Genomic DNA, 13,621 nt, shown 5'->3' with positions numbered 1-13,621 from the left:
CCCAGGAAGGAATGCTGAACAGTTTCCCCAAGATGCCGACAGAGGGCACTGTGGGTTTATCTTCTGGAGACCAGCAACACCCTCCCCAGCAAGTTATCCCTGAGGAACCAGGGATGAGAGTTTCCTGAGCTCTTGATATGGAAGGAAACTTTTTTTTTTTTAGGTGTGTGTAGGGGGGTGGTTACCAGGGATTGAGTCCAGGGGTGCTTTACCACTGACCCACATCCCCAGCCCTTTTTTATATTTTATTTAGAAACAGGGTCTCACTGAGTTGCTTCTGTCCTTGCTAAGTTGCTGAGGCTGGCTTACAATTCATGATCCTCCTGCCTCAGCCTCCTGAGCCTCTGGGATTACAGGTGTTTGCCATTGTGCCTGGCTGGAAGGCAACCATGAAGTCTTTTGTTCTATCCCTCGGCTGGGAGTAGAGGTAGAGTTCAGTGCAGAGGGCTGGGGATAACTCAGTTGGTAGAGTGCTTGCCTCACATGCACAAGGTTCAATCCCCAGCACCACACGCGTGTGCGCGCGCGCGCACACACACACACACACACACACACACACACACACACAGCTCAGTGGAGAACGGCCTCCCTGGGAGGATGGCAGTTCTAGGCTCCATCTCCCCCACTGATGTGAGGAGTGAGAAGGGTTGTGATCTATAGGAGCCTCTGAGGGAGGAGGGATATTGCCCAGAATGGGCCCTGGGCCCATGAAGAGGTTGGATTGGTTCTAGGTCTTACTGTCAAACTGAATTTCTCCTTACCTGGAGTGGGAGCAGCGGATAGAGGGCCAGGTCCCAGTCCAGGTAGACATAACTCTGGGATGGATTGGGTGGGGCCTGACAGCCAATATCCTCTGTGGATAGGGGAGGATAAGAAGGACCCAAAGTGCTGGGCGCGGTGGCACAGGCCTGTAATCCCAGTGGCTTGGGAGGCTGAGATAGGAGGATCAGGAGTTCAGAGCCAGCCTCAACAACAATGAGGTGTAGAGCAACTCAGTGAGACCCTGTCTCTAAGTTAAATACAAAATAGGACTAGGATGTGGCTCAGTGGTCGAGTTCCCAGAGTTCAATCCCCAGTAAACCCCACCCCACAAAAAAAAAGAGGGCCCAGGAGGCAGTGCCAAGGAATCTGTAGGACCAGGGTAGCATGTGGCCCAGGAATAATGACCCCCTTCCTTGGGGAATGGGTGCATTTACAAGGCAGGTGGCGCCAACTGCAGCTCTCCACCCAGCCTATCTCTGTGGTGCCTAGTTGCAGGCTGCTTACACCTGACCTGCCAATTAACCCTGGCAGGGGCATCATAACCACCTAATCACTATCATTAAGTAAGGGGGCCTGAGGACACCAGGACTTCCGGAGAGCCAGGTGAGAGAGTAAAGGTCTAACCTCTTGGCCCTGGGTCCCCTGGGGTTCTACTCCACCCCGGAGGCAGTAGACCTGAGGGAGAGTGTGGATTCCTGGAGGACAGAGGGAAACCAGATGTTTCCTCCTACTCCCTCGCACGTGGCCACAACACCCGTCAGCACCCGCTACTAGCTCGGGAAACGGGAGTAAATAATACGGGTGGGAGGGGGTGTCCATGCTGGAGAATGGAAGCCTGTCTGAGCGTCCCAGGAGTCAGGAGTCGGTCCTTGGATCAGAAGGTGATGCCACCCTCCAGGAGGGCAATGGGAAGGTGAGACCAAGGGCAAGCAGGCTCTCCGACCCTGGTAGGGCTGAATTTCCCAGGACTGGCACTAGTATACAGGGTGCCTGACATTTAGGTCATGCCAGTGGCTCTGGGCGGGGACTGGGGCGCCCAGGGCAGGCAGGGAGGGGGAGTCTGCACCAGACCTTGGCTCCAGCCCTTTCCGGCCCTTATTGTCCTTGGTGAGAACAGGACGCTGTCCTGTTCCCACTGCCCGGCCCCCCAACTCTGCTCCCCAGGGGCTCAGGAAGGATGTTGGGAAACAACAGAGAACCAGAGACCAGTAGAGACAGAGAGGCTGAGAGACACAGAGAGATACAAAGGGAAAAGTTTCATTTGAAATGCGCATTAAAGCTCATTGTGAGACTGGGGGTGGGGGAGCCTGGGCGCTGTGGGAATCCTGAAAGAATGGCAGGCCAGAGGCCCTGCCCCAGGGGAACCTCTGGGCTGGCCTGCCCCAGGCACAGTCCTCCTTGACTTAGGGTCACTAACAGGACTGCCTCCTAGATAAACAATGGTCGGAACCCTGGAGCAGGCACTTCGAGGGTGCTTAATTGCTCCCTTCAAATACTTTTCTTGGCTTCCCAGCCAACTAAAGGTTCCTGGGTTGGGGCCTGGGGAGGCAGGGCCAAGATTATGCTCCCAATCCCTCCCTCCCAGGGAGCCAACTGCACTGTAATTGCTGTATAGTTGAATTCCTGCAGAGGCAGAGAGAAAAGCCCCCCAGGTGGCCTGGAATCAGCCACACACCACACCCCCCCCTCACCTGGAGCTGAGGGTCTAGAGCAAACCAGTGTAAGAATGGCTACTGCCTGGAGCTTCCCCTGCGCTCCCAGAGGCAGCCCTGTTCACCCCAACCTCTGCAGCAGGGTGGGAAACTCCTGGGCCCACGGGTCTCAAGTCTTAGCAACTGCTTCCTGGGAGACAGGTCCTTTGCAAGCTGGAGAAGTCCAGGTCCTACCACCTTTGGAGGTTCCAGATACACTTAAAAAGGAAAACAAGCACGTCTGCATTTGAGAAATTAACACACTGTGTGTGTGTGTGTGTGTGTGATGCTAGGGATTGAACCCAGGCCCTGGTTCATACTGGCCAAATTCTCTACACTGAGAAGCATCCTCAGCCCAAATTAACACTATTTTTTAATTTTTCAGATGGACACAATATCTTTGTTTACTTTTATATGGTTCTGAGGATGGAACCCAGGGCCTCACAAGTGTGAGGCAAGCACTCTTCTACTGAAGCCACAACCCTAGCCCCAAATTAACACTTTTTTTTTTTTTTTTTTTAAGAAAGAGAGAGAGATGATTTTAATATTTATTTTTTAGTTTTCAGTGGACACAACATCTTTGTTTGTATGTGGTGCTGAGGATCAAACCCGGGCCGCACGAATGCCAGGCGAGCGCACTACCGCTTGAGCCACAGCCCCAGCCCCAAATTAACACTTTTAAACACAATGTTACATTACAATATAATCCTGCTATCCACAAGATTATTACAGGATTTATAGAAAGTTTTCTATCACAGGAAACTGCACGTTCCATTTTATTGTTTAAAGGCCTGTGAAAATAGGCATCTCAGATTCACTGTACTGTTCTTTCTATTTTTGAATATATTTAAAAATTCTACAATGAAGATTAAATCAAGCCCAGTGTAGTGTCACATGCCTGTAATCCCAGTGAATCAGGAGGCTAAGGCAGGAGGATCACAAGTTTCAGGCCAACCTGGGCAACTTAGTGAGCAGACCACTTGCCTAGCATGCTGTAAGCTAGGTTCCATCTCAAAATATAAATAAAATAAGAGAGGAATTAAATGAAAAGGGCTGGGGATGTAGCCCAACAGTATAGTGGCCCTGCTGGGTTCAATACCTAGTGCCACCAAAAACAAAACAAACAAACAAACAACAACAACAACAACAACAACAAAAAAAAACGGTCAGTTTTACAGCAAGCCCCTTTCTCTCTGTTCTCTAGAGTAACAGTGTGATTGTAACTGCACTTGGCGATAACAGAAGTATAAAATTGAGGCCCTGTGTGACAAGTCTTGAGCCAAATGGTACTCCTGTAATGTGAGGAGCCGGTCTCTGAGGCGTCTCATCTCAAATAACTGGAAGAGAAGAGCAGGGGAAGGTCCCTTTTTCATTTGAGGCAGAGGCTACAGTGTCTGGGAGACTAAAGGGCAGAATTCCTGCCCACACAGGATCCCATAGGAAAAAACCCTCTAGGTTCTCCCTTTTCTGGGTCAAGACTTTCCCTGAAGGCTGACCACAGGCTGTCTCAAGGGTTTTAAAGGGGTGGGGCCCCCTGGGGGTGTCATTACACAACCCTAGAAATTCCTTGAAACAGCTGGATGCCCTCAACCTCCTGAATTATAGGAAAGCTTCCTACTACTCAGCTCTATCCGGTCCAAGACTTTTGTTTTTTTGTCTTACTAGGGATTGAATCCAGGGCTTTGTGCATGCTGGGCAAGCACTCTGCACTGAACTCCATCTCCCACCCTTTTATGATTCAGCCAGTTTCAGGTATCTAGACAGCACGTGGCACAGTGGGAAGAGCTATTTCTTGAAAGGAGACAGCGCACCAGGTTACACTTGGAGCTCTTTGCTGAAACTCAGCTTTTACCTTTCCTCAGCTCCAACTTGCAGAATTCTCAGAAGGAGCCAGATGCTCCTCTAGATTGCTCAAGCCTGTTTCTGGGTCCCTCTTCCCCTAGGCTGTCATCTTTTCCTTCCTCTGTCTGCTCTGGGTTACCTTATCTAGGAACCCTGACTCACCAGCCCCTTCTCCAATCAGTGCAGGCTCTCATGTCCCATTTTCCCTTAGAGCCATCTGTAATTTTGTAAGTATGTGTTTTTGTTGATTATATGTGTGTTTGTCCTGTTGCTGCTATGAAACTATGGGTGTCCTAAGGGCAGAGATGGACTCAATGTAACCTGACCACCTGAAACCCTTCCCAAGGTCCTAGTAATCACCTTGGCAACTGTGGTCACCAAGTCCTACTGCCTGACATGATGTACAGGCACATATGGGGACCATGGGGTGGGACACTGACCTGAGGCACCAACCCTTCACCCCCAATACAAATACATTTAAGGGGTCTTTAATCACCTGGCCCTGGCCAGCTTTCCCAGTTTTATCTCCTGCCACCTCTCCCCCAACCTCATGAAGTATTCTTTGTCCCAGAGATGGTCACAAAGGATTACTCACCACAGACTTTTATGCCTCTGTGCCTTATTCAGACTGTTTCCTTGGCCTCCCGTGCTTCCTCTTCAACTGGAAATGGTTACTCATCTTTCTAGAATCAGCTCAAGTTTCTGGGCCCCTTTAAAACCTCTCCCCAGACAGTCAAGCTCCCCTCCTCTGGGACCTATTTAGTTTTGCATATTTCTCCATCTTTTAGGGGGCTCTTGGGTTTGGAATTTGTCTCCCTCCCTAACCAAAGGTAGTCATAGCCAGAAAATGTCCAGTGATTCAGGAGGCTGAGGCAGGAAGATTTCAAGTTTGAGGCCAGCCTCAGCAATTTAGCAAGGCTTTAAGAAACTTAGCAAGACCCTGTCTCAAAATAAAAAAATAAAAAGGGATGGGGGGGGGGAGCTCAGTAATAAAGCACCCTTAGGTTTAATCCCCAGTATCCCCACCCTAAAAAAGAGCAGAAAATGTCAACAATTACTAGCATGGCCAGCTGCAGAAGTAACTTAGCTCACTCAGTTTGTGAATGATGGTAGGAGGGGAAGCCAGGGCAGGGCTGAAGTGCATCCTCAGCCCTGAGACGTAACTGATGGCAAGTGTACATAACAACAAGTGTAGCTAATACACACTCATGCCTCCCAAATATCACACATTGTTTTAGGCACCCTACCTATATCACATTGGGTTGTCTTTTGTTTGCTTTTGTTTTTGGTACTAGATTGAACTTTACCATTAAACAATACCCCCAGTCCTTTTTATTTATTTTGAGACAGGGTCTTGCTAAATTGCTGAGGCTGACCTTGAACTGTGTTCCTCCTGCCTCAGCCTCTTGAGTTGCTGGGATTATAGACACACCCAGAGAGGATCGATTATTGGTTGTGTTGTACAGCTGTGAAAAGTGAGGTTCAAAAAGCTAAGATTACTTGCCCAAGGTCACTCAGATAAATAAAGGAAGAAACCAAGATCCATCCCCAGGACCACTGGGCTCTAAAAGCCCAATTTTTTACCCCAAGCTACCCTGTTTCCCATACCCTGTGGTCATCACATGTTCTTTGTCCTGCTGTGGCAGAAGGGTGATGATCTGCAAAAGGTTTGAGGAGAAAGGAGTTGCACCTTAAGAATTTTCTGGCTTTTGCCCAGTGCTTTCTATGGCCAAAAACCCTGTGTGTGGTGGACTGGAACCTTTGGAGTAGGGGACCAGGGACCAAGGGACCAGGGAAGCTGAGTCAGTTTCTCTGGGAAACATCAAATGCTAACCTGTCCTTCTCTGCATTTATAGAAACCCTACTGAGTTTCCCACCCTGTGCTTAATTCTAGAGATAGGATGGTCCTGGGCAGGGAAACAAATCTTTTGTAGTTCAACGTGATTACTGCCATCTATAGAAGAGACCCAGTGTGAGCACAGAGGACGGAGTGGTAACCAACCCCCAAGACAGGACCAAGGCCCAAGGAGGCTGCTTAGCAGACATGATGCTTGAGCTGATTGTTAGGGAAATATGCACACATTTTCTTGTAGCATATGTAGGGCTCCAGTGTGTGTGTGTGTGTGTGTCTGGAGATTTTACCCAGGGCCTTACATAGGCTGGGCAAGTTGCCTACCACTGAGTTACACCCCTAACTCTGTGTGTATGTGTGTTGGCATCTTGGCGGTATGTTAGCTTTTTGTTACTGTGATAAGATAAATATCTGAGAAAGATAATTTAGAGGAGGAAAAATTTAGCCAAGTGCCAAGATGCCTGTAATCCTAGTGACTCAGGAGGCTGAGGTAGGAGGACTGTAAGTCAAGGCCAAATGAGCAAATTAGCGAAACCCCCACTCAAAATTAAAAAAAAAAAAGGAGGAAAGATTTATTTTGGGTCACAGTTTCAGAGGTTTCAATCCATGGTTGGCTGGTTCCATTGATTTGGGCTTGAAATGAGGCAGAACTTCAGGACAGAAATGCATAGAGGAGGAAAGCTTCTCACCTCATGGCAGTATGAAGCAGAGGGAGGGAGAATAAAGGGCCAGGGACAAGATATAGTTCCTAAGGACACAGCAGCAAGGACCCACTCCCTTCAATTAGGTCCCACCTCCCAGTAGTCCATTCAGCTTTGAATCATCAATGCACTAGTCTATTGATGAGGTCAGTGTCTTCATGATCCAATCATTTCCCATAGTCCCCACCTCTGAACATTGCTGCACCGGGGACCAAGCTTTCAACATATAATCCTTTGGGGGGCCATTTCAGATCCAAACTAGATCAGATGGGAGCATGATATTAATATATTTTTAATGCACTGTGTATTTTAATATAAGATATGAGGTTTCAGAATCTGTCTTTCCTCACTCAAGATGCCACCTCTATCCTGCTAAGTTGGTATAGATGCTTATCAATTTCTTCCCTCTTTATTCTGTTTCATAGACCTGGAGAGGGAGATGGTGTATTGTAGTGGTAAAGTAAGCAGGTTTTGAAGTCAGATTGTCTGGGCTGCACCTCAGTTTCCTCATTTATTAAACAGAAATAATAATAGTACCTATTTCATATGGTTGCTGTGAAGATTGGATGAGATATGCACTTACAGCACTCACCACACTGTCTGGCACCTAGAAATCAATCAGTGAATGCTCCCTGTTACCATGATCCCTATCTGACCACTTCTGTACCAGCAACAAAGCAGAGTGCTTTTGCCCAGAATATACCTCTGAGTTGGATGGCTTCTTACTGTTTGACCTTGGGAAATTTACTTGCATTTTATCTTTTCTGTGTCTCCTTGCTCATACATGGGGATATGAAAATACCGACTGCAGCATGTTGTGAAAATTAAACATGACAGTGTTGTACAGGGCATGACACATAATAGCTGCTCAGAATGTTTATTTACTACTTCTGATTATTATTATAATTATTTAACTTATTATCTTCTTCCCCCCTAGGATTGATCCCAGGGCCTTACACATGCTAAGCAATTGTTCTATCATTGAGCTACATCACTTATTTTATTTTGTTACCAGGGATTGAACCCAGGGGCACTTAACCACTGAGCCACATCCCCAGCCCTTTTATTTTATTATATTATTTTTGGTACTGGGGATGAATCCAGGGTTGCTTAACCACAAGGCACATTCCCAGCCTTTTTTTTTTTTTTAGAAACAGGATCTCACTGAGTTGGTTAGGGCCTTGCAAAGTTGCCGAGAATGGTGTTTAACTTATGATCCTTGTGCCTCAGCCCCCAGAGATGCTGAGATTATAGGCATGCACCACCATGCCTACCCCCCACCCTTTTGGCACTGGGGAACTCAACCACTGAAGTCACACCCCAGCCCTATTTTGCATTTTATTTAGAGATAGGGTCTCACTATGTTACTTAGTGCCTCGCTTTTCCTGAGGCTGGCTTTGAACTCCTGATCCTCCTGCCTCAGCCTCAGGGATTGCCTCTGCGCCTGGCTCTGCCAAACTCGTGAGGGCCCACACTTTTTTTTTTTTTTTTTTTAAATACCTTATACGATCAAAGATATCAGATAATTCCTCTGTAATTTTTCTATATTTTTAGATATTTATTTTTTAGTTGTACACAATATCTTTATTTTGTTTATTTATTTTTATGTGGTGCTGAGGATGGAACCCAGGGCCTAGATCGGGCTAGGCCACAACCCCAGCCCTATTCCTTCTATTTTTAAAGGACATAACTCCTGGAGTCCTTCTCTCTCTGGCTTCACCTGTGCGTTTCTTTTTCTTTTAATATTTATTTTTTAGTTGTAGGTGGACATAATATCTTTATTTCATTTTTATGAGGTGCTGAGGTTTGAACCCAGTGCCTCACGTGTGCTAGGTGAGCTTTCTACCACTGAGCCACATCCCCCAGCCCCTGTGCGTTTCTTTTAAAAACCATACCCACCAAGCTCCTAATACTTACCTCAAGACATCATGGCTAGTTATCAATTCAGGGCTTTCCTGACTCCTTCCCCTCTTCCCTCTCCCCTTCTCCTCAAACCTCTTGGCACTCTGTGTGTGTGTTTTGGTACTGAGAACAGAACCCAGAGCTTTGTGCATGATAGGCAAGAATTCTATCACCTCCTTGTGCTATGGGGCACGCCTGTAATCTCAGCGACCAGGGAGGCTGAGGCAGGAGGATCACAGGTTCAAACCCAGCCCTAAACCTGCAATTTAGGCACTAAGCAACTTAGTGAGAACTTGTCTCAAAATAAAAAATAAAAGGTGGGGATGCGCTCAGTGGTTAAGCATGCCTGGTTCAATCCCTGGTAACAAAATAAAATAACAACAAAAACTCTACCATTATAGAGTACCAGTTCCATCATATTGGCTTTTTTTTTTTTTTTTTTTTTTTTTTAATGGCGCTCAAGAAATGCTTCAGTGAATGAAAGAATGCGCTGGGGATCATATTATATTCCCACCTTGTTCCAACGTTTATGGGTGAGCTCGGTCTTTCTACAAGCCCCACGCCAGTGGAGCTGAATCCCGGAATAGGGAAGCAGTTCCAGGGACCCAGCCAATGGTTTGCGGAGCAGAGACTGCTAGGAAACCTCGTCTAACTCCCAGCGCTGCCTGGAACCCACCGGGCGCTGCCCTGAGAACTACAGCTCCCAGAAGGCCGCGCGGTGACGGGGCGGAGCTGCGGAGGACTCCCGGAAGCTGATGGCGGCCAGGACCGCACGGACAGCTGGACGAAGGCGAGAGGTAAGGTTGTAGTTTGAGGGCTTAGTGGAGAAGGCGAAGACCGTGGGAGCAAGGGGGAATGGGTCTCGAATGTAGGGCATTTTATGGGTCGGAAGAGACCCCCAACTTTGCTTTCTTTTTCCGCAGTGACCATGACGAAACTAGCTCAATGGCTTTGGGCATTGGCGCTCCTGGGCTCGGCTTGGGCCGCCCTGACCATGGGAGCTCTGGGCCTGGACCTGCCCTCGCCCTGCCGGGAAGTCCTGTGGCCATTGCCCGCCTACTTGCTGGTGTCCGCAGGCTGCTATGCTTTGGGCACTGTGGGATATCGCGTGGCCACTTTTCATGACTGCGAGGATGCCGCCCGTGAGCTGCAGAGCCAGATTCAGGAGGCCCGAGCTGATTTAGCCCGCAGGGGGCTACGCTTCTGACACTCTAACGCCATTCCCGCCTGGACAACCCTCCCTCACATTCCCAATTAAAGAGCAAATTTATTTTTTAACCCTTGTTTAGTTTTGAGTATGCAGAATGGGAATTGCGGATGCTGTATACCAGTGGTCGTGAGAAGATGCCTTTCCTGAGGCCATCTCAGCCTTTACCTTTGCATCTTGTTGGTGTTCCCAGTTTTGCTCAAAAAGAGGCAAAACCCAGAGCTGGGTTGTAGCTCAGTGGTAGAGTGCTTGCCATCCTCAGCTCCACGTAAAAATAAATAAATAAAGGCATTGTGTCCATCTACAAATTAAAAAAAAACAAAAAACAAAAAAAACCGGCAAAACCCCTTCTCAAGAACTCTCCAAATATAAATGTTATTTTCCTGGTCTCTTTAACAGGAAACACATCTTAAGCCTAACTTCCATTCTTTATAACTTCCAAGCTTTGGTTTTTAAGCCTTCCTGGGTCTTTCCAACATCTTGGTTCTTCCAGATACTTTTTCTGAGCCAGCCTCATCAGCCTGAGAATAACTGGGTCTACCCTTCACCAAACTAGACAGGTTTAGAATCATGAATAAAGAATAAGCCATGATGGGCAGGGGTGGGGAACAGTTTATTTTAAGGCACATTCTAAAGATAAAACCCCAACCTTCATAATTACAAAAGATAATCTCTCAAAAAAAGAAGTGATTTCATCTCTTAGGTCCCACCTGATCTAAGTAAAGCTCTTTCTTTGATCCCTCTAATCTCAAATTCCTCTTTCCCACAATGTACTGCACCCATGAACTGGTCACCAGGACCAGCCAAAACAAGGAGCGTGCTTTGGTATCAAGCTGGCATTAAGGTGCCCAGTGGTCAGGTGAACTGCTTCAGGTTTGCAGGAGTCGATAGTTTCTGTCTTGCTTCTGGGGGTACTTCCAGAAAAGCCAGAGGCGGATAAAGCTGGTAAGGATTCCTGGAAGGTTGGGCACCTGAAATCAAAGGGCTGCTATGAGGCAGGGAGCCAGTTTTTCACTGTACAAACTTGTCACCCCCTCTGTATTCTGCTTACCATGATGTAAGGATCTTTGAGTCGAAACCCATAGAGGGACCAGGAGGAGGAGGTAAGGAGGGTGGCAATGGTGAGTGAGAAGGAGAGACACTGGGTTGATTTAGTGTGAATAACTTTGGCCTGTGGGAAAGGATGAAAGACACTCCTGGTCTAGGTACATAGTCAAGCTCCCATCTTGTCCAAGAATTTCCTCAGGAAAAAGGTCAAACACCTTTCCTGATGTCACCAGTCCTCTCCTGGCTCTCCCACTCCCCCTTCTACTGCCTTGACTCTTTCCAGGGTTGGATCTTCCTTTCCTCTGGAGTATAGCCACAGTCTCTGGCTATGGGAGCCTGGTCCTTCTTATCTATCCTACCTCCTGGACACCCCCACTCACCAAATCAGCCAGTGGTGAGAGGTACATGCTGATGGTGAAGACACTGCAGAAGAGGCCCAGCTGTTGCAGCTGGGCCTCCTGGTCAGGTACCAGGAGCCAAAAGTAGCCATAACCCATGAGAAGGACCCCCAGCAGAGTTGCAGTCTGTAGGAGCACAACACGCTGCAGGTGAAAAAGAGGAGTCTTATTTCCAAATGTGTGGGAGCACTCTGACTTCCCTGTTGGAATGACTTCATCCTGCCCGCTCCCATACTCCAGAGGGGAAAGTAATCTTTGTTGCAACCTCTAGTATTACGCTTGTCACAGCCTGTCTCCCATCAGTGACTTGAAGGAGAAGTTTTATCCACACAACACTCCTTCTAGTGAAGGGAAGGTACCTTTTTCTGCGAGCTTGGCACACACAGTAGGAGCTTAATAAATGCTTGTGTGATTGGGGAAGATGAGCTCACCATCTCATTCTCAGGCACTGGCCCTGAAGGAGCTCTCAAGAGACAGAAGCCCTTTCTCAGCCTGTTGGGTGGAAGCTCAGGGCAGCACTACCAGCCCTGCCAGAATGGGGGGCAATGTGTGAGTCCAGGAAGACTAGCTTCATGGAAGAACTGCAAGGCTGGAAGGAGGACCTTCTAGGAAAAGGTGGCAGTGCCAACCTGTTATAGTCTTCTAGGAAGTAGTGTTTGCACTGCCAGCAAGGCAGGGCGTGCACCAGGAAGGTGGGTTCCAGGGAGGGCTTTCTACCTTCTGAGGGCTGTAGTGAAGATACACCAAGATATACAGGGTCTGAAGCACAGCACCTACGGCGTTGACCACGATGAGGGTCCCGTCTCCCTTCAAGACCCCGTAACTCAGCCAGCTCAGGTTGCTGCAGGGCGGAGGGGAGGGATACGGCCCGCGGGGTTGAGTGTAGAAGGGTGTCCCCTGGGGCTTCTTCCGCGTCCTCCAGCCCTTACCCCGTCTGCCTCAAGACAGCCTTTCCCAACGCAGCCGTCGCCCCTCTCACTTGATATCCGTGGTGAGAAAGGGCAGGAACTGGACGCTGTCCACGCTCCGGGTCATCTGCATATGTCTGAGGTCCGAGCTGTAAGGGAGTCCCGAAGGGAGGGATGAAGGGTGGTGGGTGGGAGATGCCCAGTACTCACGACCCTCCCCAAGGCCCGCAGGCCGCCCCTCCCTCAGGCTTGCGAACAGCCTCGCCCTTGCACCCCGGTCCCCTCAACCGGATTCCACATTGACCCCGAGTTCCGGACGCAGCCCCGGCTATGGCCACGTCCCTGCCCACTCTCTCCTTTCCTGACTTCCTGGTCCTGCCCCAGTCCGGCCCGGCCGCGCTCTCACAGGCCGGTGGAGAACATGCCGAGGGTGAAGAGCACGCAAGCTCCGGAAAGGAGCGTGTCGGCCACGCCGCCCGGCCCCATGCCGCCGGAGTCGGATCCCGCGCCCGGCGCCCGGCGCCAGCAGGCTCCGCGGGTAGCGGGCGACGCTGGAGCCCCGCCCCACACGCTCCGGCCCCGCCTCCGCGCGCCGCCGTGCCCCGGAAACCGGCCGAGCCCCCCGCACGGCGCGCGCGCCGCACCGGAACTCGCATCCCGCCCTCGCGCGCCGCCCGCCTGGGCTGCGCCTCCCGGAGGCCGGGCGCGGAAGTCTCCCTCGCGGTCCCGGCGGATCCCCTCCGAGGGTTCGCGAGTTTGTCCCCCACACGGCCGCCCACGTCGGAGCGCCTGGACCCCCAGCCTCACTCAACGTGCCCGAGGTGTGGTGGAACTCAGGAGCCCCGGCAGCGGGCTTCCGCCTGCCTCCCACCCAGAGCTGCAATCAGGGTCGCGGGTGGCCCAGAGTGTGGGTCTCCCCGTTACCGGAGCCCCTCGTCGCCCCTCCGCCCCGACGTGCAGGGATTGCCGGGGAAGACCGTCTTCCTTCGTCAGACGTCCCCCTCCCTCTTCAGCCACAAGGTCGATTAACTGGCCTGCCCAGCCCACGCATGCCCCTGTCACTGACCCCTGGCCCAACCTGCTTGCTGCTGATAAGTGTCCTTCCCAGCCTTCCCACTGCTGTCGTGGAGCTGTGAGGCGGGGCGCATGCCTCAGCTGGCATCAGCTTCCCTGACTCATCCAGACAGCTTGAGTACCTGAATGGTATGCCAAGCTCTATGCGAGGGGGTGGGAGTGGGGTAGAGGTTGGACCGGAAGAACTTCCAGAATGGGGTGCCCAGTGGAACCCGAGAGACTGCTCTGGGGAGCACT

General features: G+C 50.1%; 2 protein-coding genes across 9 annotated transcripts; one reads left to right on the top strand and one right to left on the bottom strand.

Annotated features, from left to right (window-relative positions):
- Positions 1 to 9,489: 9,489 nt before the first annotated feature.
- Dpm3 (dolichyl-phosphate mannosyltransferase subunit 3, regulatory) lies at positions 9,490 to 10,028 on the top strand. Its single transcript, XM_076862068.1, has 2 exons — positions 9,490 to 9,547; positions 9,674 to 10,028. Exon 2 carries the CDS (start codon positions 9,679 to 9,681, stop codon positions 9,955 to 9,957), a length of 279 nt encoding a protein of 92 aa, XP_076718183.1. The 5' UTR covers positions 9,490 to 9,547; positions 9,674 to 9,678; the 3' UTR covers positions 9,958 to 10,028.
- Positions 10,029 to 10,739: 711 nt separating this feature from the next.
- Slc50a1 (solute carrier family 50 member 1) lies at positions 10,740 to 13,309 on the bottom strand. 8 transcript variants are annotated; one of them, XM_076862100.1, is made up of 6 exons: positions 13,235 to 13,309; positions 12,382 to 12,459; positions 12,120 to 12,243; positions 11,385 to 11,546; positions 11,009 to 11,128; positions 10,740 to 10,928 (listed from the first exon to the last, which is right to left on the bottom strand). In XM_076862100.1, the coding sequence occupies exons 2-6, from the start codon at positions 12,441 to 12,443 to the stop codon at positions 10,827 to 10,829; spliced, it is 570 nt and encodes a 189-aa protein (XP_076718215.1). In that variant the 5' UTR covers positions 12,444 to 12,459; positions 13,235 to 13,309; the 3' UTR covers positions 10,740 to 10,826. The 8 variants fall into 8 exon arrangements, with proteins under 8 accessions (XP_076718215.1, XP_076718219.1, XP_076718211.1 ...); XM_076862104.1 differs by lacking the exon at positions 13,235 to 13,309 and adding an exon at positions 12,677 to 12,870; XM_076862096.1 differs by lacking the exon at positions 13,235 to 13,309 and adding an exon at positions 12,717 to 12,870.
- Positions 13,310 to 13,621: the final 312 nt, after the last annotated feature.

The sequence above is a fragment of the Callospermophilus lateralis genome, chromosome 7 (assembly GCF_048772815.1).
Source record: "Callospermophilus lateralis isolate mCalLat2 chromosome 7, mCalLat2.hap1, whole genome shotgun sequence".
NCBI classification, from domain to species: Eukaryota; Metazoa; Chordata; class Mammalia; order Rodentia; family Sciuridae; genus Callospermophilus; species Callospermophilus lateralis.
The sequence above is the reverse complement of the archived record's forward strand: the minus strand, read 5'-3'. Positions and strand labels throughout refer to the sequence as shown.